General features: G+C 37.4%; 2 protein-coding genes across 7 annotated transcripts in view; one reads left to right on the top strand and one right to left on the bottom strand.

The window, feature by feature from the left end:
• LOC309476059 (uncharacterized protein) overlaps positions 1 to 21,520 on the top strand; it is a 58,802-nt gene that overhangs the window by 19,120 nt on the left and 18,162 nt on the right. The gene's annotated exons all lie outside the window — the stretch shown is intronic.
• Positions 9,766 to 18,229, bottom strand: LOC309476162 (CD48 antigen-like). 4 transcript variants are annotated; one of them, XR_014197944.1, is made up of 7 exons: positions 15,066 to 15,786; positions 14,507 to 14,833; positions 12,150 to 12,434; positions 11,920 to 12,048; positions 11,735 to 11,796; positions 10,166 to 10,309; positions 9,768 to 10,132 (listed from the first exon to the last, which is right to left on the bottom strand). XR_014197944.1 is itself a non-coding variant. In XM_082139390.1 (6 exons), the coding sequence occupies exons 1-6, from the start codon at positions 15,112 to 15,114 to the stop codon at positions 10,265 to 10,267; spliced, it is 897 nt and encodes a 298-aa protein (XP_081995516.1). In that variant the 5' UTR covers positions 15,115 to 15,786; the 3' UTR covers positions 9,766 to 10,264. The 4 variants fall into 4 exon arrangements, 3 of the variants coding, with proteins under 3 accessions (XP_081995516.1, XP_081995517.1, XP_081995518.1); XM_082139390.1 differs by having other exon boundaries at positions 9,766 to 10,309; XM_082139391.1 differs by having other exon boundaries at positions 9,766 to 10,309; positions 14,507 to 14,830.

The raw sequence follows: 21,520 nt of genomic DNA, 5'->3' as shown, positions 1-21,520 counted from the left end.
GTTCCTTTGCCTGGACTAGTGGTGCGAAAGATGTTTCTGCCCACTTCAAAAGACAGCTTGCCACCTCGATGGAACCTCTGTGAGCAATGCCCTCATGCCAGAGGCACATTGTAGGAGGATCGTCAGTGCCCATCTCCTGGATACAGAGGTTGTAGTTGGCCAGCTGCCGTTGATAGTACACGTTGGAGTGTGTCAGGTTTGGCGTGAACACTACCCCCTGCATGTCGATACAAATGACATGGCAGTCATCATTGGCTTTGGCCCACTCTGTGTCAGCCTGCAACTGGGTGTACGCTTTTTCAGCTTTCCGGTGGTGAATGGTAAAATGGTAAATGGACTGCATTTATATAGCGCTTTCACAGACCTATGGCCACCAAAGCGCTTAACATAGCCTCACATTCACCCATTCACTCACTCATTCACACACCGACGGCGGTGTCAGCCATGCAAGGCGCCATCCAGCTCGTCGGGAGCAGCTGGGGTTAGGTGTCTTGCTCATGGACACCTCGACACTTGGTCAGGTGGAACCGGGGATTGAACCACCAACCTTTCGGAGTGTGAAGCTCACTCTCGGCTGCGATCTTCAACCTTTCTCCATCTGTTGTAGCAGCAACTAATTTTGAGAACAGGGCGTCACATTTTGCACAAGTATCACTTCTTGGCTGCCCAAAACTGAGGTTTTGCTGCTTGAAGAGGTCCCTATAGAGCCAGAACTTTGCAGTGGATACTGGATTGTTTTTCTTGTACAGGCGGAACATGCGGAGCAGGTTTAAATCAGGGCTCAGGTACTAGTCTAGTCTATTTTTGACGGACGCGCGTCCAAGTCGTGGAGTGGCACCGCGTGGAGGACGGAATAAAACCTTGGCGCAGACGTAATGCACCGCACACGTATGCAGTGTAAATAGGGGTCAGGAGTAGAGACATGTTTAAAACGTCCCCAGAATCCTAATTTTCTCTTCATTTTCTCAGCTTTCATTTTGACCCATTCATGACTTGATCCTTTATATGAACTGTAGTAGACGACGCCCACGCCATCAAAGTCCCGCGAGAGCGATTCGAGAGCAAGAGGACTGAGCGCAGCTTCTCTAGAGCGACTTCACCGCATGACAACGATCACATGTGTTTCTTCACAAATCTGAAATTTTCAATCTCTTTTCATGTAGTCATGATGTTATATTGTGTTAAATAATGTAGACCACACTTTATTGAAAGTGTATGCTTATGTTTAACTTTATTTTTGTACAAACAGACGCTGTATTAAGCAGTTCATAAATTCTTAAATGAAAATGTCTCTGAAACATCTGTGTATTTAACTAATATTTATTTCATTTCAGCTGTGGTAAAGTATGCAAACACAGCGTGGTGTTACAGCAAATACTACCACATATTTGAAATGTTGAGCAATGAGCTGATGGGGGGGGGGGGGGGGGGGATGGTTGAAACCATTAAGTCGAGCCAATGGATATCACACAAGCAGTGTGTATGCTGTGCGCAAGAGTTATGGCGGTGAAGAAGTCTTTAATCTCAGTCAATTCACTACAGAAAGTTTACAAAAACTGTTTACTTCCAGGTATCTCTATAAATTACTGGATTCATGACGTCATAGAAAGGAAAGCCACCAGACCGCCATATTGGTATTCCCTCGCATTCTATTAAATTAATGGGAATTTGTATGATTTTAATGGGAAAACATTACCTAACGCAAATACCCTAAACATTTATATGGTTATTTGTTTAAAGTTGGAAATTTCGATAGCTTATTAAAAGTTACATTCTGCTTCATTACAGTATTACCTGTGAGACTTCACAATTTCCAAAATAAAAACCTGATATTATCCATTTAATTTCATATTTGTTTTATTAAGGAGACTTTAGGCTGTAGGAAATGCATGTTGGTCAAGCTCCACTTTTTATAAATTAACTGCAAGCTGACATTGTACAGGCAAAAAACACAATATGTCCACCCTGTCATGGGCAGATTCAAAGTAGATTCAAAAGTAGAAAGTAGAGCAAATAGATTTTGCAGCTTTATCGCGTCCCTCAGACAAAACGTAGTCGTTTTCAAATTGGTGTTCTCGTTAGGAAAGCTGATGGGTCAAACATCGTATAGAGGACTGTGTAGATCAGGGGTGCCCAATCCTGCTCCTGGCGATCGACTGTCCTGCACAGTTCATCTCCAACCCTAATCAAAAACACCTGCCTTTAATTTTCAAGTGATCCTGACGTGCTCTGAAGACCTTAATTGGTTGCTTCAGGTGTGTTTGATTAGGGTTGGAGATGAACTGTGCAGGACAGTCGATCGCCAGGAGCAGGATTGGGCACCCCTGGTGTAGATCATAGGCTCAGCCAAATTTGTGAGCAAGTTTGACTTGCTTAAGGTTACTGGCAAGTGATTTTAAGTAAGCGGCCTCAGGATATTTCCTCATTTTTCACCCCCACGGGATTATACTCTTACAATACAAAGTTATGAGTTTTGGCTTAAGAAATGCTCCAGCTTTATGAACAGAGTAATTTCAGGACTCGGTGGTTGTGCAGTCTACTTGATGATCTCGTTGTGTTTAGTGTTAGCTGGAATTCATGTTGAACACATTCATTTGGTGTTGTTGAGGCGTCCTTTAAAAGGAGCCATGTTACCACTCTTCGGCACTTCTTATTTTGTTGACTTTATTATATTTTTTTCTTTTCTGCACTTACATTGGAGCCACAGTACATTACAGACCAAGACCATGCCTACTGATTTTGCTGACGTTACATTAGCACTCGTTTGTTTTACTTTCTATTTTGTCAATAAACATTGAGTTAAATTTGCTGACATCGTGTGTCCCTTCCTTTGTTGTGTCTTTTTGGAGTCACGGGTCGTAACAAAGCATCAACTGCAAAGTGTCTAATGTGTAACAATATGATATACGCACTAAATTCAGCATAAACTCCAGCACAATATGCATATTTTTAAACGCTCAAGACAGACGTCACTACCTGAACTTTATAGCAATTTGAACGGTAGCACATTGCTAACATGGCAATAGTTTTTTCACAATACCAGATTTCAGTAGTCCATACAAGACTACACAATAGAGCTGATTGGGTTTACACATCTTGCCAAGATGCAAACGCTCTTCAATGGACATGTGCATAAATATGCAAAAGAGTGTTTGAAGGCAGCTGTCAATCGAATAACACACAAGTATTGAATTGAGTCTGCACTTAGTTCAAACACTGTAGTTGTTATTAGTTGTCACAGTTATTGGAAGAGACTGTTGTTGTGAAGCTAATGTAGTCACCAGGTTTTCATTTGTTATTTTGGCGTTAATACTTCTGGTGATGTGTGTCGGGTGAAATGTTACAGCCATGGGCGTCAGTTTGGTTTGAAATGTGCTGGGGACAGAGACGCATTCGGAAGTGCATTTTCAGAAGTGCTGGGTACAATGACGCATTCATTTTTTTTTTCTCTCTTTCGCGCAGGTTATGTTTTGAAAGACGATGTACTAGCTCAGGCACTTTTCAACAGGCCCACCCAAAACTTTCACAAAAAAAAAAACTTTTAGGCCTATTCGAATTTTGTCAATAATTATAAAAAAAAATAAAAAAACGCCAATAAGCTCATAATTTGTGCTAAAATAGTGTTTAGTTTTAAAAACCATTTTAAAAAGCTGGTTTAATTTTGATGTTTCTGCGCAAGTTCAGCAGACAGTGAGGTTCGGGTTTGTTACGATCAGAGCTCGTGAGTAGAGAGCGCATTTCTGAATATTCCGCTCCGCTCATTCATTCCGCATAGTCGCTCGCTCAACCCAGATGTCCTGTTGCCTGGTTCGAAAATATGTGGAATAAGGGCTGCTTCCGACTAAAAGTTTTTTTTCTTTTTTTTTTTTTTCTAGTCGACTAGTAGGCTAGTTGTTCATTTAAGTCATTCGTGGACAAATCTCCCCTTTATATTAATTGAATTACTTATATAGCCAACAGGATAATGAGCGTTTACGTAATATAGCCGCACTCAAGCGCACAATCATTACTTTAGTTTTACCGGTTCTTTGTGGCAATCTTTATGCGTGCGGTCGCTTTCAGAGCGCTCACGTCCGAGAACTGACACGTTGTTTTTTTCCCTCATAAATGCGAACACGAAAAATAAAATAAAATAAATATTATAATGTTTTTTTTTGTTGGGTCAGACAATGATTACCAAATTTCTCTCATATTGCTCCTCATAACCACTGAAAACGGTCAAAAAAATGGAACCAAAAGTCAAATTAATATGGACGGAAGCAGGGCCGTGCAGAGACCTCTGGAGGGGCAGGTGCTCAAAGTATAAAAGGGGGCACATGGTACAAGGCTTTAAATAGGGCTGTGCTCAAAATATCAATACAGCAATATATCAATATGGATGATTCTGTATCGATACGGCAGCAAATGCATTGATGCAGTTTTGAAAAAGAAACAGAACAGAAAAGACTAATTTTAAGTTTAAGAGTAAAAAAAAAAAAAAATGTATGTGCACCTATTAATAACTCTGGGATTAGAAACTTAAGTATCTTAAGTTGTCCCAACCTGATGGATTTTTTCTTCTCTGTTAAACAGAATAATAAAGAACAGCTGTAATAGTAAACTGTGTAGGACAAAATCAACGTGGCCCATGTTTCGTTCAGTACAGTACAGTTTTATTTAATGCCATGTCAGCATCTGTGGCTATTTTCATGGCATAAACTGATTTACAAAAATACAAGAGTTACATTTATACAATGAAAATAAAAACAAAGCAAACAGAAAAAATACAGCAATTAATACTTTACAAGATTTTTAACATTAATGTGGTACCTGTTCTGGTAAATTCTTACTAAAGTCCTTAAGTGAGTTTGCTGCCTTTGCTGTTGTTGTTGTTACTGCTGCTGCTGATGATGATGATGATGATGATGATGATGATGATGATGATACTGCTGGAGTTGATCTGAGACTGTAGACATTAAAACAAACATATAGGAGATATATTAGCTGATTAAACAATTTTTATGTGACCATGACAAGATGTAAAGATTGCTGACAGTGTTTGGAACTGGCTCACTAGCTCACTGACCTGCTGTAAAGCTGCAGATTCTGCCCAGGCTGTTAGGGGAGATGTTCACAGAGGCTGCTGCACACAAAACATAAGATACTGGTAAGCCTTACCAGTGTTGTGATAATAATTTTTAAGGCACTCTACGTTTTTTTTATTTATTAATACTGTAGAAATAATAACAATAGTTTAAAGTATAAATAATAGTTTTTAGTCAAATAACATAAAAAGACCAGTGACCCTCTGAAACTTGTCTCTCTCAAACAGCAAGCTAACGTTACTTCTACAGCCTACACACAGCAATATTAAACAACATCTCTGTCTGCATGCTCTCTTCACGTCGTTCTTGTAAAATAATAATAATAAGTAAACAAACATCAAAAGCACTTCGCTGAGAATGAAACACCACTTACCAGCAGCCGCAGAGTTGAAGATATCCTCTGGTAGTGCGCGTAGCCGCGCGAAATTAAAAAATGCGCGTGCAGCGTGAGGAATCTTCCCGGATGAGTTCGTAAGGTGAAAGGTCATCATGTGGGTCTTTTTATTTACGGCTAAATTATTATTCATTAATTTTACTAATAGTTAGATTGGGCAGGCATCCACAAAAGGGCCTTTAATTAAATAAAAAGGAGAGGAAATTTTGCTTTGACAAAAGGGCACTTTGGGCACCAAGGGGCAAAAGGGCAGGTGCTGGGGCGAACAGTATCTTTTAAGTCTTTGCTTATATACTCTCCTCAACCATGTTCAATTGATGTTAAAACCCATTTTGCAGATCATTTAAATGCCTTGTATTCTTACTACTTAGAGTTTTTTCCAGCCATTGTACATTTTATACGGGAATAAAATACTAAATTCAATCTGTTCAATCATATAAAGCGATCAAGTCTATTCAGAAAAAAGTCCTCTTTGGACTAAACTGCCTGATCCATATAGATTTAAGTTTTTATTAACTTTTTGAAGCGACAAAGTGGTAGTTGTGTGGGCTGTCAATGGAGGGATAGAAAACTCTCAGATTTCATTTAAAATATCGTCATATGTGTTCTAAAGATTAACGAAAGAGTTGTGCATTTGGAACAACATGAGTAAATGATATCAGTTTCATTTTTGGTTTAATCATCCCTTTATCATAACTTGCTGCGGAGCAGGAAAGAAAGAAAGAAAATTTCTGTTTGATAGTAAAAATACCCATGTTGCATAACCTGCTGTCTGGGCATTTTATCTGGGAATGTCAGCAAAACAAGTCATACACAACTAGTCATTTTAAAGTAAACAGTTTCATTCAACGGATGACCAAAGTTGAAAGTAGGCTATATCTTTAAAATAATGACTGTCTGTCTTTAAAAATTGCAGTTCAAAGTCTGTTACCCGCTGCTTTTGCTACTGCTGTTCTGCCGGTGGCTGTTTGTTCCTGTTGCATGGACCTTGTCAGAACGGTGAATATTACAAACAGACAATTTAACACAATGGAAATAGATTTATAGTGGGACATTTTTTTTTAAAGCTGCAGTCCGTAACTTTTTTGGTTTAAACATTATCCAAATAATTTTTTGAGCAAGTATAACCAGCCAGTGTTCAAAACGATCTTCTTGCCTTAGCGCGATTCAAAACGGTAAGCTTGTAATAATGTTTTTAATGCCAGTGGTACTGGTGGCTTTCCACGGGTAATTCGAGCGTGTCTTTGCGTCATTACGTCACATCTGAACACATAGAGAAGGAGCTACGGACTGCAGCTTTAAAGAAAACAAAAAATGTCCTTCTAATTCACCAAATAATAATGTGTTTAATTGAGTATGTTGTCATTGTTGAAACAGATGACAGGATGCAGCACAGCGATCGGGTGAGATTAAATCGCCACTGAATCTGTCTCAGACATCTGTGGAATTTGAGTTTCCTCTATGTGTGGTTTCTTTCAGATATCATCACATACAAAAGTGCACTGCTATTTTATGGTTTAAGTTAAAAATGAATTTATACATGTATTATTATTATTATTGTTATTATTATATTAGTTGTAGTATTAATTATATACTTGATTATCTCCCATTGATGTCTATGAAAACATATTTTACATTTATTTATTAAAAGTTTTTAAATACCTTGATTTGTATAAAAATGTGTATCTGTCAATTAGACAAAGGTCAGATAAAACTAGTACACCTGACATTTCTGTCCCCTCACTTCTGAAATGATGGTTACGCCCCTGGATCAGTGAAGCAATGAAATAAACGTTTCTGTTCTGGCATAATTTGGCCTTGGTTGCATTGTGTTTTTTTTGGTTTTGTTTTTACTCAAAATGTGATTAACATCTACGTAAGTAGATGTGTTAGGGTATTTGGATGTGATAGGCTGTTGAGGCAACTGCAATTTTTATAGTGGAGGAATGGAGTGAGGCTGTTCAGGCAAGTGCAATTTTTACTGTATTTTTATGGTGGAGGACTGAACGGCGGTGCGATCTGGGAACCGGACTGGGCAGGGTCAGGGTGAACGGAGCAAGGCCGGTGGCGTGAGTCATCCCTCATGGATGACTGCCGCTTTACTTTCATTTTGATTGTTTATTTCATCATTAAAGTTATGTTGATCATTCACCAGTTCCCACCTTTCCCTAACCTTGAACTCTGCTAAAGTCATTTTCTGGACGGACTGTCATTTTAGTTGAGTCATTTATGGCAGAAACATATTTGCATGTGTAGATGCCTCATTCAACCGCTCCAGACATTGGAATGTTGCATCTGCCATCTTGAAAAGGTCAAGATTTCAAATGATCCAATGAGTTTTACCAGATAACAAAAAAAAAAAAAAAAAAAAAAATCCCAAATAAATGTGGAAAACCTTTCACAGGTGAGCATGTGCTGGTTTGTGTGCATGTATGAACTAAACATTGCAGGTTTTATGGCAGATTTTTAATGTCACATAACGCCTTTATATTTTTGTATTGTGTTTTGATCAACTAAATCCTATGAAGATCTACAGATAATCATTCATATGTATAACTTGCAGAGCTGTTTCACGAACTAGCTTCTGCCTCCCTCATTTGTATTTCCCTGTCACCAGATAAGGTTTGCATTGTTTTTCTGTTCTCTCTCTGTTTGCAGGGTGGAGTCAAGCGGCAGATTCTGTGGGTCACCTGATGAATCAACTGATAAAAAAGTTATGTGGAGTCTTGTCCAAAACCAGTTTTTCATTTGTTATTTTTTCTCTTTCTTTTCCTGTTTTGATGATGTTTGCTTAATTCATTTATGTATTACCTTAATAAATAAATATCTACTTTTGGGTTTATTTAATTTCTGTGTGTCCTCTTTGTTTGTTAAGCTCCCCTGAGCCATCTTTATTCCAACTGAAGATAGAAATGAGTTCAAGGTGTAAAGTTGTAATGCACCTCTGAGTCCAGACTAGGGCTGTTGGAACGAATTCCGAAATTCGAATACAATTCGAATATTAAAAAAAAATCAATACTATTCGAATGCTGAAGTTCCTATTCGAATATTGCTTTATGTATATATATTTTTTTTTTAAATTATGCAATCTTGCCTTTCTCGCCGCCTTGGCTTACACGCATGTGAAAATTAAATGCTTTTGTTTCGTCTGATTTCGTCTGAAAACAATAAAGTTTTTGAATCGTAACACAATTGCACGTTATCCACGCGTCATCATAACAATACTGTCAAAAATCGCGAAAAGCAATGTCTCCACGGAAACGGAGATCACCACTCCTGACAATTTGATACACAGTCCACACTACAATGTGAAAACGGCGTTTTCAAATGTATCCACTTTGAAGTGCGTTTTCATTAATAAAAACGCCGTCTCAGTGTGGACGGAAGGCCAAAACGGAGAGAAAAATATAACGTTACGTTATTTTTTATGACAACGTAACACCCTGACAAGCTAGGCGATCTGTCCGAGGAACCGCCGCTAAAACAGGCAAGAATTACTTATTTTCTGCCTCTCCCCTCATCACGGGGCTAACCAGCTGTCCGCCAACAGCCGATAACAGACTAAACTGAAACGGTTTATCTGTGAATGCCAATGCGTCAACATCACGCACTGGCATTGGCGATCCATAAGACTGTAATGTCGTAAATATTAATAATAGGATGAATTTGAGCATATTTGAATATTATTCGAATATTAAATAAAATAAGAAATGGAATTCGAATAGTATTATAGAGGAAGATTGACAGCCCTAAAGGTGACCAGGTGTTATTCAACGGCAACAGTGAATTAAATAAGCCGATTCGTTCAAATACTGATTCATGCAGTAAGAAAACACCACATGTTGCTTAGAGGCGGAGCGGTTCTGTGGAGTTTTAAACTTTTTTTTTTTTGGCAAAACAGCAAAAAAGAAAGAATATTTTTTTCCAGATAAACACTCTTACCGTGTGATATCTAGTATATCATATTATGTTATATAATAAAATTATCACACACATGGGCTTTTTTACACTATTTTTAAATGGGACATTTTTTTTATTAATTTTGATGTTTGTGAGGTGACAGAAGAAAGTAGGCCTATCTAAATGTCAGCGAAGGTTGGCTGGTTGTATGGTGTGCAACTTGTAGGTCGCAGTCGAATACACATGGATTATGGCAGTGTACAGACAAGAGACAGTTGGGTTAGACTTACTTCCCCCACTTCACAAACATCAAAATGAAAACAAAATGTATACATAAAATACATATGACCATAAATAAATGTGAAAATAAATGAATAAATAAATCAGGGAAAAATACAATCATAGGCTATAAATAAGGGGGAAAAAGTATACACTTTTTTTTTTTTTTTTTTACATTTCTTAATATGTTTATTTGTGTATTTATGTATGTATTTGTTTTAATTTATTTGTATATTTGTTTATTTATTATGATGTCAGCTTTGTCATTCCATAGTTGGTTACACTTCAGACAGTGCACTTTACAGATAGGCCAATATAAATGAACAAAATGAACATAAAAGATACACGGTACAAAATAGGCTACAGAATGTAAAACAATAATAAAGATTGTAAAAAAAAGAATATTATTGCCAAAAAAAAAAAAAAATCCAAAAATACTGTGTTGGGTCAAAAATGAATTTACATGTGCATTAAGCTATAAATATCATTTACTAAATTAAACTAACACAGAAAACACAATTGCATTACAATAACAACACATGACAGTGCAAAAAGCATGGAACTAAAGTTAAAACATTGGCAGAGAATTAATGTGAACTGGTGTGAGTCATTTTTGGGGGAAGTTTTCATACACGTGCTCCTTCTTTGATTTCTGCAAGGAAAAATGCAGTCATATTATTATAAAACATTTTTTTTAAATTGGCTTTAAATTTAAATACCTTATAATGAACTGTTTCTGTAAAATAACTTGACCAGTCGTCGTTTTAAGATTTGAAAATTGTAATTTATTGTATGTATTGTTTAATGATCGCTGTCGTCTGTAATGTATAATCTATATTTTTATTTGGAGGATAGTCTATATTTTCTAGTGTTTCTTTCACAAATCCACGGTAACTGTACAAGCCCAGCCTCTGATGGAACGGCGTTCTATTGCGCATGCGCGACTTTACCTGCTACTCCGTGAGGACCACTGCATAAAGTTGATCTCTGCAAGATGTCTGTTAAATTCCAGATAGCACCTCTATTTGACATCTGACAGGAAACGTCCTATAGACGTATTGCAGATGAGCAAACACTCTTAAAAATACATCTTCCAGATGTGAACACACACATCAAATAGATGTCTCCGTGATGTACGTGTGCTATCAGGGATTGTTCTAACCCAGATAGCACACATCTATTTGATGTGTGTGTTTACATCTGGAAGACGTATTTTTTTTAAATGTTTGCTCATCTGCAATACGTCTATAGGACGTTTCCTGTCAGATGTCAAATAGACGTTTCGTCTTTAAGATGGATTTAGAATGTATGTTAAACTGACATCTTAAAGATGTCTATCAGATGTTAATAATCAGCAGATGCTTTCCAGATAAAGTGATCTTTAACAGACATCTTGCAGACGTACGTGTGCTATCTGGGAATGGTCTGTCTGGAAGATATCAGACTCGATCGATTCGATGATAATCAGCATGCTTTTTTTTTTACAATCACAATAATACCAACATATCATTTAGTAATAAATAACATATTGCGCTAGTTTAAGTAAAAAATATAATTTATATTTTATAACTGACGAATCTGCGGCCGACCTTTCACTTCTGGAGTCACAACAGTTAAACTTATGCGTTAAAGGATTAGTTCACTCCAAAATGAAAATTTCCTGATAATTTACTCCCGAATGCCATCCAAGATGTAGCCTACCAACAGAAAGTTGACTGACAGTGACATGCGGATTTGTAACAGGTACGGTCAGTAACGAGTATTTTTTTTTTTATGTTTGGATGAACTGATCACTGAATATAATAATAATTTATCAATAACATTTTATTGTTATTGAGGAATAATAGGCTACCATACTTTTCGGTGTGCTAATAGATTTAGATTTGTGCTAATTAATTTGTAGGACTGCAAAATGGAATCATTTATTTTTATTAAAATTATTTATACAAATTTTACAAACAATAGGCCTATACTATTAGTATAAAGCATTTTTTTTGTCCTGTTTGAGGCATATTACTCACAAAAGCTTGAATCAGACTGCAACAACTTCTTGCAACACAGTCATAAATGATCTTACCATTTTTTGTGTTTTTTGTTGACAGGATGCTGCATTATTTATGTCTTCCTCCCGGGTCTGAACTGCATTAACAATAATCACAGATACAACAATGTTAAAACAACGTTTTTTAATTCTTTATTGAATTTTGTACCTTAAAAAAGAGAAACATTTAGCCTTATGCATTCATTGCTTGCTCTCCTGACCTGTTTTTCTACATTTCCTGCAGATGCAGAAGATCACAACGACTGCAACAACAATCAACAGAGATCCAGCAGCAGCAGAGATCAACACTATCACTGAGACTGGCTGTGAAGTAGACTGACCATCCCGTTCTGTAATGATGAAGAAAGAAGTGAATGCATCAGTGTGATCTACAACAGAAGACAGAGATCAGGTCAGTTAATACACACATATATCATCAGTGCTTTGGTACCTGCACATGTTTGACAGAGTGTGTTGATGTCCAGATGTGTGGTCTGGTTGCTGATGGGATTGTTCAGCACACAGCTGTAGGTGTTTTTATCCTGATATTCCACCTCCAGAGGTAGAGAGAGACTGATGCTGAGATCACACACACTGATGCTGGACAATACACTGATTCCTTTGTACCAGGAGAGAGTCGCATCACTCACATTCAACACTGATGAACACACCAATGAACAATTTGATGACGAACAGTTTGAAGAGTTACTGATGATGACAGGAACAGGCAGACGTGCTGGAAAACATGAGCGAATAAACAGAAATCTGGATGGATCTTGTCAACAAAATTGTATTTTCGACTCAATGTGTTGAGGGAGTGTTTAGTGTGATGGCGGCTTGTCTATCTCAAACTACAAAATGATTAAACATTTCAATATGTAAATAGTTTAGTAATATTCTGGTTTCAGTGCCAGTTAAACTCAATTGACAGTATTTGTGGAATAATGTTGATTGCCACAAAAATAATTTCCATTTGTATTTTTAATACTTGTAATTTAAAGGTGCTCTAAGTGATCCTGGGTGATGTCACTTCTTGTTGATATTCGAAGTGTTGTCAAACAAAACGGAGGCTAGTAACAGTAGACCCTCCCTCCTCCTCATCCGCGCACTAACCCCCCATAACCCACCCCCAAATCCTTCTTGTCGGTTATTGGCTGGAAGCCTGGAACACTGTTTATGTTTCGTGGCGGGTTAGCCCAGTTTGTTTTTGTTGCCGTTTGTGGAGTCTGGGGTGTCTCCAGAGACCGCGTTTTTTTACAGTGTGTTCAGGGGACAGGCAGCTAGCGGATAGAGGAGATGTTTGCTGTATGTGACAAAAAAAAATGTTGGCCTAAAAAACGCGTGACATCACTTAGAGCACCTTTAAGGAGAGAGTGCAGGAAGTTAGAAAGTGCATGGAAATCATCAAAACTTCATGTTAATTTTGAGCAGTTGAAAGGGCTTTTAGTTCACCAGCAAAGGCTGCAAGTTCTGCTAATATCTCAAAATTAATAACTACTAACTGCACTAATGCAGGGTTTTTAATCAAAACCATCAATAGGCGCTGTTCCACTGTCAGGCCAGTGGGAGTTTAGCCCCTCCAGTTCAAACCGGCCCGCTCTAAGCTGGACTCAAAACTGTGCCTGTCCGCACGAGAGGCGGGCGCTCTAACAAGGAGGCTTATGTCTGCAGTCTCTAGTGTCAGTCGCTAGATCGCCTCTTGAGATCAGGGGAGTGAGGTTTACTTGTACAGTTTGAGATAATTTATGTTCCCCTTCTACAATCAACTGTGGTGTTCCACAGGGCTCCCTGCTGAGACCAAATTTGTTTTCAATTTAGATGTTACCTCTTGGGTCTGTAATCCGGAAAATCATAAATTGCATATGATTTACAGTTATATTTATCACTGTGCTCTAATTATCGACAAGCTTAGATGTCCTCCAAGCATTAACAGATATAAGTAACTGGATGCCTTGTAATGATCTAAATTACATACTGAGAAAACTGAAGTCATGATAATCGTTCAGGGCTTTAATAAAAGTCAGATTGAGTCTCTTAATAAGGTGTTTCCCAATATTAGGCAGAAATGTGGATGTTTATTTTGACACAATTTGAATTTTAAATATCACATTAAGAATTAGGTTGAGTCATGTTTTTATCAGTTACGAAATATTTCCAAGGTGAGACAGTTTTTAAAGGTGCAGTGTGTGATTTTTAGCGGCATCTAGTGGTGGCGATTGTGAACTGCAAACAGTTAATCACTCATTGCCTTTCCTTCTATTTTCAAACTCGAATGTAGGCGTGGGCGTTATTTTCTGCTGTTTCTCATTCAAGTTAGCTGTTTGTTCGCTGCCGGCTACGGTAGATACATAACGTCACGATATGTCGACCTTCATGGAAGGGGGTGCCCGCTGTTATGTAAATGACTCATTCTAAGGTAATAAAACATAATAAAACATAACGGTTCATTAAGTAAGGTCTTTATACACCACTGAAAACATAGTTATGGATCTTATATTGCATTTCTGTCAATAGATCCTCAGAAATATCACACATTGCACCTTTTAAGTTTTAAAGATATAGAAAAGCTTATTCTTGCTTTTATTTAATCTTGTCTTGATTATTGTAACGCCCCAGTTTTCTACTTTAAGATCACGGCATCGTTGACGCAAGCGCTTCACATTGAGTCTTGATTAATAAAAAAGTAAGGAAATATTTTGTTAATATTTTTGGGAGTCAACATTACACCACAAATGCTGTTGATTAAGTACAGAATATTCCTTTAAAAACAAGAATATTTGAAGGGCTGGACAAATGATCTCTACTCACCATATAGGCCTACAGAAACACTGAATGTTTTTGATGATTTTTTCACTCCAGTTATCTCTAGTTGATAATCTCCAGCATGTTCAGTTCTGGTGTTTGTGATGGTCAGAGATCCAGTTTGATCGTCCAGCTTCAGTCTGTCTCTGAATCTCCCATCAGGAACATCATCATATGTGGAGAAGATTTTCTTCTTTTTATTCATTTTAACTATGAGAGCCTTTTCAGCTCCAAATTTCCACATTATGTAGTCGTCTTCATGTATTTGAGTATCAGAGTTAAGAGTTACGGAATCTCCCTCCATCACTGACAGTGAATCACCAAACACACCTGCTGAACAAACAGATTAAGGCTCCTGATGGTTTACAAAGCCTGAAATCAGCTGTAGTTTGTAATTAATTTACTAAAGAAAGGTGAGATATGTGAACATTATATTAATGGTGTAATTACAACATGGAAATTTGAGTTTTTCTGGAACTTAACATTTAAAACCCACGAAAATGTGGATAAGCTGTGAAGAATGTCACTGATATTTAGCAAAAAATATAAACATTTTATAACTTACCTGTCAGACGGCACCAGCAAAAACAGAACAAAGCAAGCGTGTGAAACATTTTCACGTTGTGATACTAGCAGCTCATCTTAGTCAAAACTGAAACCTGCAAAATGTGGTTTGGTCTGCTTGTAGGTGGGCTTTCATTCACAGAAGAGTGGAATATGGTGCACATCTTCCTATATTTCATGCTGAATTAGAGCTTTTACATGTGAGACTTAAATGGTTTTATAATTCAATTTAATTTAAATAAATCAAAATTAAATACTTTTAATTATTGTGTATGGTTTTAACAAAATAAAAGGTACTAGCTGCTCATAGTCGAACTGAAACTGCTGTGGTCGGGTTTCTACAGAAATGTGGTTTGATGTAGCCTAGTTGAGAAGGCACATTTAGTGTATTTGTGAAGTGATTCTTCCTCTCCTGCTTTTAATGAACTTAAGAGTTGATTCCCTCATAAAACAGCTTTAAAGTAAAAAAAAACAAAAAAAAAACTGAATTATATAAAACATAACATACAAAGATTGACAGCTAAAAAGGCATAATTTGTAGGCGGGACGGTGGGACATGTCCCCACCTCTTTTTGAAACATCTTGTGGCAGATGTATGTATCTATATAAAGTAAACCTCTAGTTGAGTAGCAAACTCTCTTTTCATTCTGGTGAAATTACAAAACAAAATGCGCACAAACTTATCCCTACTCTTGATATACAAAGGTGCTAATATTAGCGTTTATCCCAAGGTTTACCGCAGTCCGCCGGATCCAGGCCATATCCAGATCTGAGGAAGTCCTGAAGTGTCCACTAGTCCCTGTGAAGGCCTCCTTCCCTTTACCTCTGTACAGATAAAACCTTGTCAGGATCATAGGCGTCACTAGGCCCTTTTTAGGGGGGCTTCAGCCTAAAAATGTGTGATTAAGTGTAGGCTACACAAATTTGTGTTCGCTTCATATATATCGTTATAATCATATTCAGAGCGCCAAGCAGAACGCACATCAAAAAAAAAAAGTTCAGCATTAAAAAAGTTCAGCTTTAGGAGGGGAAGAGACAGGGCAAGATCAAGAGAAAAAGAAAGAGTGATGGAGATGAGGAGAGCGCAGGTTTTAAATCTATTTATTATAATTTTTTAGGCCTTCAAACATCTTGAAATGCACATATCAGAAAGAAAAATGTTTAACCCCATAACAACCTCAAATTTAGGACCTCTTTGATTATAAAGCCCTGTCTACGGCCATGTATTAGGCTTAGATCAATAATGAATAGTACATTGTGAATGAATTTAATAAACTTAGTTACCTAGCTTTCCTGGTAGCTTTGTGAGAAAATGATTCATAAATCAACCAGTTAACCCTGTGTTTACTTTCTTCACTGACAGACAAAAATGAAAAGCCTATATCAGTTAAAGCTCAGCTTTAGGAGGAGAAGAGACAGAGCAAGAGAAAAACAAAGAGAAAAAGAGTGTGATGCTGATGGGGAGAGAAAAATAATCAGCTGCACATGGTTTTAAAGCTATTGTTATCCAATTTTTTTGGCCTTCAAAACATCTTAAAATGCACATGTAGATAAGAGAAATAAAAAATTTCTCGGGGGAGCATGCCCCCGAACCACCCCAACTAGCCTACCTCACATACAGGACCTCAGTTATTATAAAACCCTGCCTTTTGCATGTTAATTAAACTAGTTAATAATGACCATTAGACCTTAAACTAAATTTTTATAAAATCATACCCTCATTGGGGGCTGGGCCCACCTAAAATGAAAATCCTAGAATCGCCCCTGGTCGGGATAATTCCGGTTCGCGTGGCTACGTGGACGTGATAAATAATTATACATTTTTAAAGGGGTCATGACATGAGAAACCGAATTTGCCTTGATCTTTTGGTATATAAGAGGTCTTTGTACCATTAAAACGTCCTGCAAGTTTCATAGCTTAAGACGTCCTTCCCATTATAAACGAATAATTTATTTAATCAAGCTCTAAATACAGCTCGTTCTGGATCCATGGTATGAAGTGACATCACGGTACGAAGTGACGTACCTGTAGCGACTGAGACAAATCAGACACAATTATTTGGCATATGCACGAACAAATCTTTAAAAACTTTCATCTCAGAGCTGTGGTTATAAGAATATTGAAGATTCTTTTCTTAAGCACCCAGTGAAAGTACACATTGCAAATGAGCATGCTTCAACAAAGGTCATAAAAAAGGAAATTTTCCCTCCAAAGGAAGACACTTCTTATTGGCTCTTACACCTCTCCCAAATGGGTGTGCCATCTTCACGCTTTAAAAGTCACTGACCACAAGATCCGGCCTCTTAGCTCTTGTCCTCGGACCTAAACTGCAGCTCCAAGTGAATCCTGTGGCGGGGGGGATACAAAGTCCCTTTTACGATTTTGATCTTGTTACATGTTCAGTGACCCTGAAAGATACACTTTTCTTAGAATAACTGAATAATCGAAGAGTTCTTTGGAACTGATTAATTGATTGTAATATTAATTTGGCATACCTCAAAGTTAATCTAATTAACTGACCCAAATATTAATAATTAATCATAATTGGTCATTATGGATTATTATTAATATTTCCCCTTTGAGCTAATGTCTTTACATACCAGTCGTTTGCATATGACCGCCTACATTGAGATATCTACATGTTCCTTTTCAGATATCTTAAATTAAGTTTTGACTAGACGAAATGACGTTGTAGATATCTGTAACTGGAATTATGACTAGTCAAAATGGCGTTGTAGATATCTCAAACTGGAGCAGATCGTGTTGTTGTTCTAATCATTCAAATCGCGGTCTGTTAACTTGTAATTGCATATTGTTAATGAATAGGCCAGTAGGCTACACTGGAAATGGAGAGACTTGTGGAATAGCAAAAATACAGTATTTATTGCTGTCACCAGTGGACATAACAGTGGTGTAAGACCAAAACATTTAATGATTGCACAAATAAACACGTTAATAAATATAAAGAATTATTGCTAATTAGCCATGTGTGCAGTGCTGTTGTTTTATCCATTAAGCACAAATAAAAGACTGACAAGGCCAAATGTTCAGTTTACTGATAATATAATTCACATATAAGTGTGGCAATACATTATATAACAATTATATTAATACTAATTATAAAAACAACAACAGAGTTGCTTGATGCAAGTAAATGGTGGTCTAATTATTTTATGGTTTCTATACTGTTTATGGCAGAAGAATATGATTATGTAATGCTTATTTATAAAAAAAAAAGTTAGTAAATGGACTTAAACTTCAAAAAACCTGTAGAGTAGTGGTCTAGGTTCAAACATTCCGACACGCAACGTGAAGCATTCACGTGACTGGAAAGAAAGTGAGGCTTCTTTTTTCGAATCACGTGTTTCTCTGAAAACTATACGCACTCCGGCACGGAGCTTCGTGAGAAATTGACTATGTGCACGTTAGCATATGCTACTTCCGGCTGCGAAACCGATAGGGGGTGTCTAGTTTCCGGTAGCCTGATGGACGACGTAGAGGATGTATATTTCTCCAGATGTCTTGGACATTTGCCGAATATTACAGTCGATGATGTTCATCGACTGGTTAGTGATTTTTCTCCAGCTCCCCAGAGCAAGAGAGAGAAGGGGTTTAAATATTACATCTCTCAGTATTTGCATAATTTTGAAGGTAAGTCACAACAACATCCATGCTACGTGCTCAAGCTATGCTATCTGTTAACTGTTATGTTATCTCTCTAACGTTATACATTATAAAAGTCAAAATAATGCGTTAGTGCATTTTCCCGAACAGTTTGTGTTAGCCATTGTTTTGTTTATGATGTTCGGATGTTCGGATGTTCGGAGGCTATGTTGTTGACAACCACTCCTACACATGTCATACAGGGAGTAGCAGTAAAGGTATCCGACGTTGGTTCGTTCGTTATCAAGTTAGGCGGTTTTCACCATAGACTGTAAGGTTTTCACACATATTTCTAGACAGGTCTCCCTTGCAAAATATGTTCTAACCCCAAGGGCTTCTCCTGGTTAAAGGGTATAATATAATAATAATAATAATAAATAATTAGTAGCCTAAAAACTTCCGTCTAGTTGTCATGGATACGCAACGCTCCACTCTGTAAAGCGACTGTTTGGGCGCGGTGACAAAAAGCAGATGTGAAAACATTGTTTACTTTTCACAATGCAGCAGCGCCTGGCTCCACCAAAATATGTGTGAAAACTGTGTTGTTTGACTTGACTATGAACAAACGAACATAGTTTTAGATAAATGGATTTAGATAGCTTAAGCTTTAGATAGCTTGGCAACAATATGTTCCTATTACAGTTGCTAATTATTATACTTACCAACTAACTTGCATGTTATTCTATTACTAACTTGCTAATATTGTTATTTTTCTGCAGTGTCTGAGAAAGATCAGGGCTCAGGAGAGGTGGTTGTCAGGGCAGAGTGCTTCAGGTCCATGAGGAAAGCTGAGAAACCTCACAAGCTCAGAGTATGGTTACAGTCAGCAGCAGTGTGAAATTGTGTTCAGTGTACAAATCCTAGTAGGCCTAATGTTGGGTAGGGTGTTAGGCTGTAGGGTATTGATGGACGTAGGGTATTGTTATTTTTTCTAGGATCATGTCAGGCTGCATCATGTCAAGGGGGTGTTCAGACAGGCTTTTTTTTTAAGAAGTGAGTAATACTGTCAAGGGATATGCATTGATTACATCAAATACATTGATATGTTTTACTTAATAGGTTGTCCTAAAAGATTTGCAGCCTGTGCAACTTCTGCACTTCTGCTGCACCTGCAAGGCTGGGAAAGCTTTATGCAACCATTGTGTAGCTCTTCTGTTTCAATCTGCACACTATTCGCAATTGAAACTCCAAGTTGTTCCCCCAATATTAAGCTGCACTGAAGGTGAACAACAGTGGCATAAGCCTAGAGTTATGGTGAGTTCAATCAATCAAACTTTATTTACAGTGCTATGCATAAGTTTAGACACCCATACTAAAGTTGACTAAAAAGAGGAATAAAAAATCATCTTTTGGAAATTGAACTTAATGCCTTAATTAAAAAAATTAGGAAAAATCCAACCTTTAAGGACACCAATTTTCTTTGTGAATGAATAATGTATCGTAAATAAATAAATATTCTTCCTTAAAATACAGGGTGCATAAGTTTGGACACCCCTATGTTAAATTCCCATAGAGGCAGGCAGATTTTTATTTTTAAAGGCCAGTTACTTCATGGATCCAGGATACTATGCATCCTGATAAAGTTCCCTTGGCCTTTGGAATTAAAATAGCCCCACATTATCACATAGCCTTCACCATACCTAGAGATTGGCATGGTTTTATTTCAGTTAGCCTAATAGCTAGTTTGATTTGCATTGAGAGATGATCTTATGGAAAGTACTCCATGCCAATCTCTAGGTATGGTGAAGGCTATGTGATGATGTGGGGCTATTTTAATTCCAAAGGCCAAGGGAACTTTATCAGGATGCATAGTATCCTGGATCCATGAAGTAACCGGCCTTTAAAAATAAAAATCTGCCTGCCTCTATGGGAATTTAACATAGGGGTGTCCAAACTTATGCACCCTGTATTTTAAGGAAGAACATTTATTTATTTATGATACATTATTCATTCACAAAGAAAATTGGTGTCCTTAAAGGTTGGATTTTTCCTAATTTTTTTAATTAAGGCATTAAGTTCAATTTTCAAAAGATGATTTTTTATTCCTCTTTTTAGTCAACTTTAGCATGGGTGTCTAAACTTATGCATAGCACTGTATAAAGCGCTTTTCATAAATACATTGTACCTGCTTTACAGTGGATTAAAAACAATCCTACTTGCCTACATTCTCTATTTATTTTTCACTATATTGACATAGGGGATAAAGCCGGGCCCTGTTGACAAGATGGCTGTGATCTCAGCCAAACCGAAAACAAGAAAGACCGCAGAGGGAGTGCGGTAAGTGCTGCATTTATGGGATTTCAGATAACAACATTCCATTGGACAATAGCATTTAAAACCAGTGGGGGGAAACTGAAATTATTATTGTTACAAGGTAGGTTCTATGTGTTTTACATCTAGTGAGTTATAGGTCCAACCAATTTCATAAATGAATGATGCCACTTAAAATGTGTCAAATCCTTCTGCAGGTGTCTTTCAAGTTGGCCAAAGCAGGCACACCTTAAATCATGAAATTCAATTTTATTATTAATTCTGATGACCTGTCACTGTACTGGTTATTGTATTCTATTTCCAGAATGCTCTTCCCCTCAAGCAAAATGTATTACTCTGTTGCAGATTTTTAGCGTGTGTGTGTATTTTCTAACATACAGGAGTAAACTGTACAAAGGCCTTCATGGGGAACTTCCTGACCTCTCAGTTCTTCGGGTGTCTGAGGTGTACAAAGATTTAGCTGATGCTGACCGCCCTATGATCTGCAGCATGGGAATAAGTGAGGATATCCCACTTGTGGA

The sequence above is a fragment of the Leuciscus leuciscus genome, assembly GCF_965113295.1.
Source record: "Leuciscus leuciscus genome assembly, chromosome: 15".
NCBI lineage: Eukaryota > Metazoa > Chordata > Actinopteri > Cypriniformes > Leuciscidae > Leuciscus > Leuciscus leuciscus.
Note: the sequence above shows the minus strand (reverse complement) of the source record. Positions and strands in the feature narration are given on the sequence as shown.

Bases quoted from the DNA above. Each gene is read 5' to 3' on its own strand.
- LOC309476162 (XM_082139390.1), bottom strand. From the start codon at position 15,114: ATGTTTCACACGCTTGCTTTGTTCTGTTTTTGCTGGTGCCGTCTGACA. The intron at 12,049-12,149 runs GTACCAAAGCAC...TCATCATTACAG, and splicing joins ACTCTGTCAAACATGTGCAG to AACGGGATGGTCAGTCTACT. The intron at 11,797-11,919 runs GTCAGGAGAGCA...TTGTTAATGCAG, and splicing joins CAGGAAATGTAGAAAAACAG to TTCAGACCCGGGAGGAAGAC.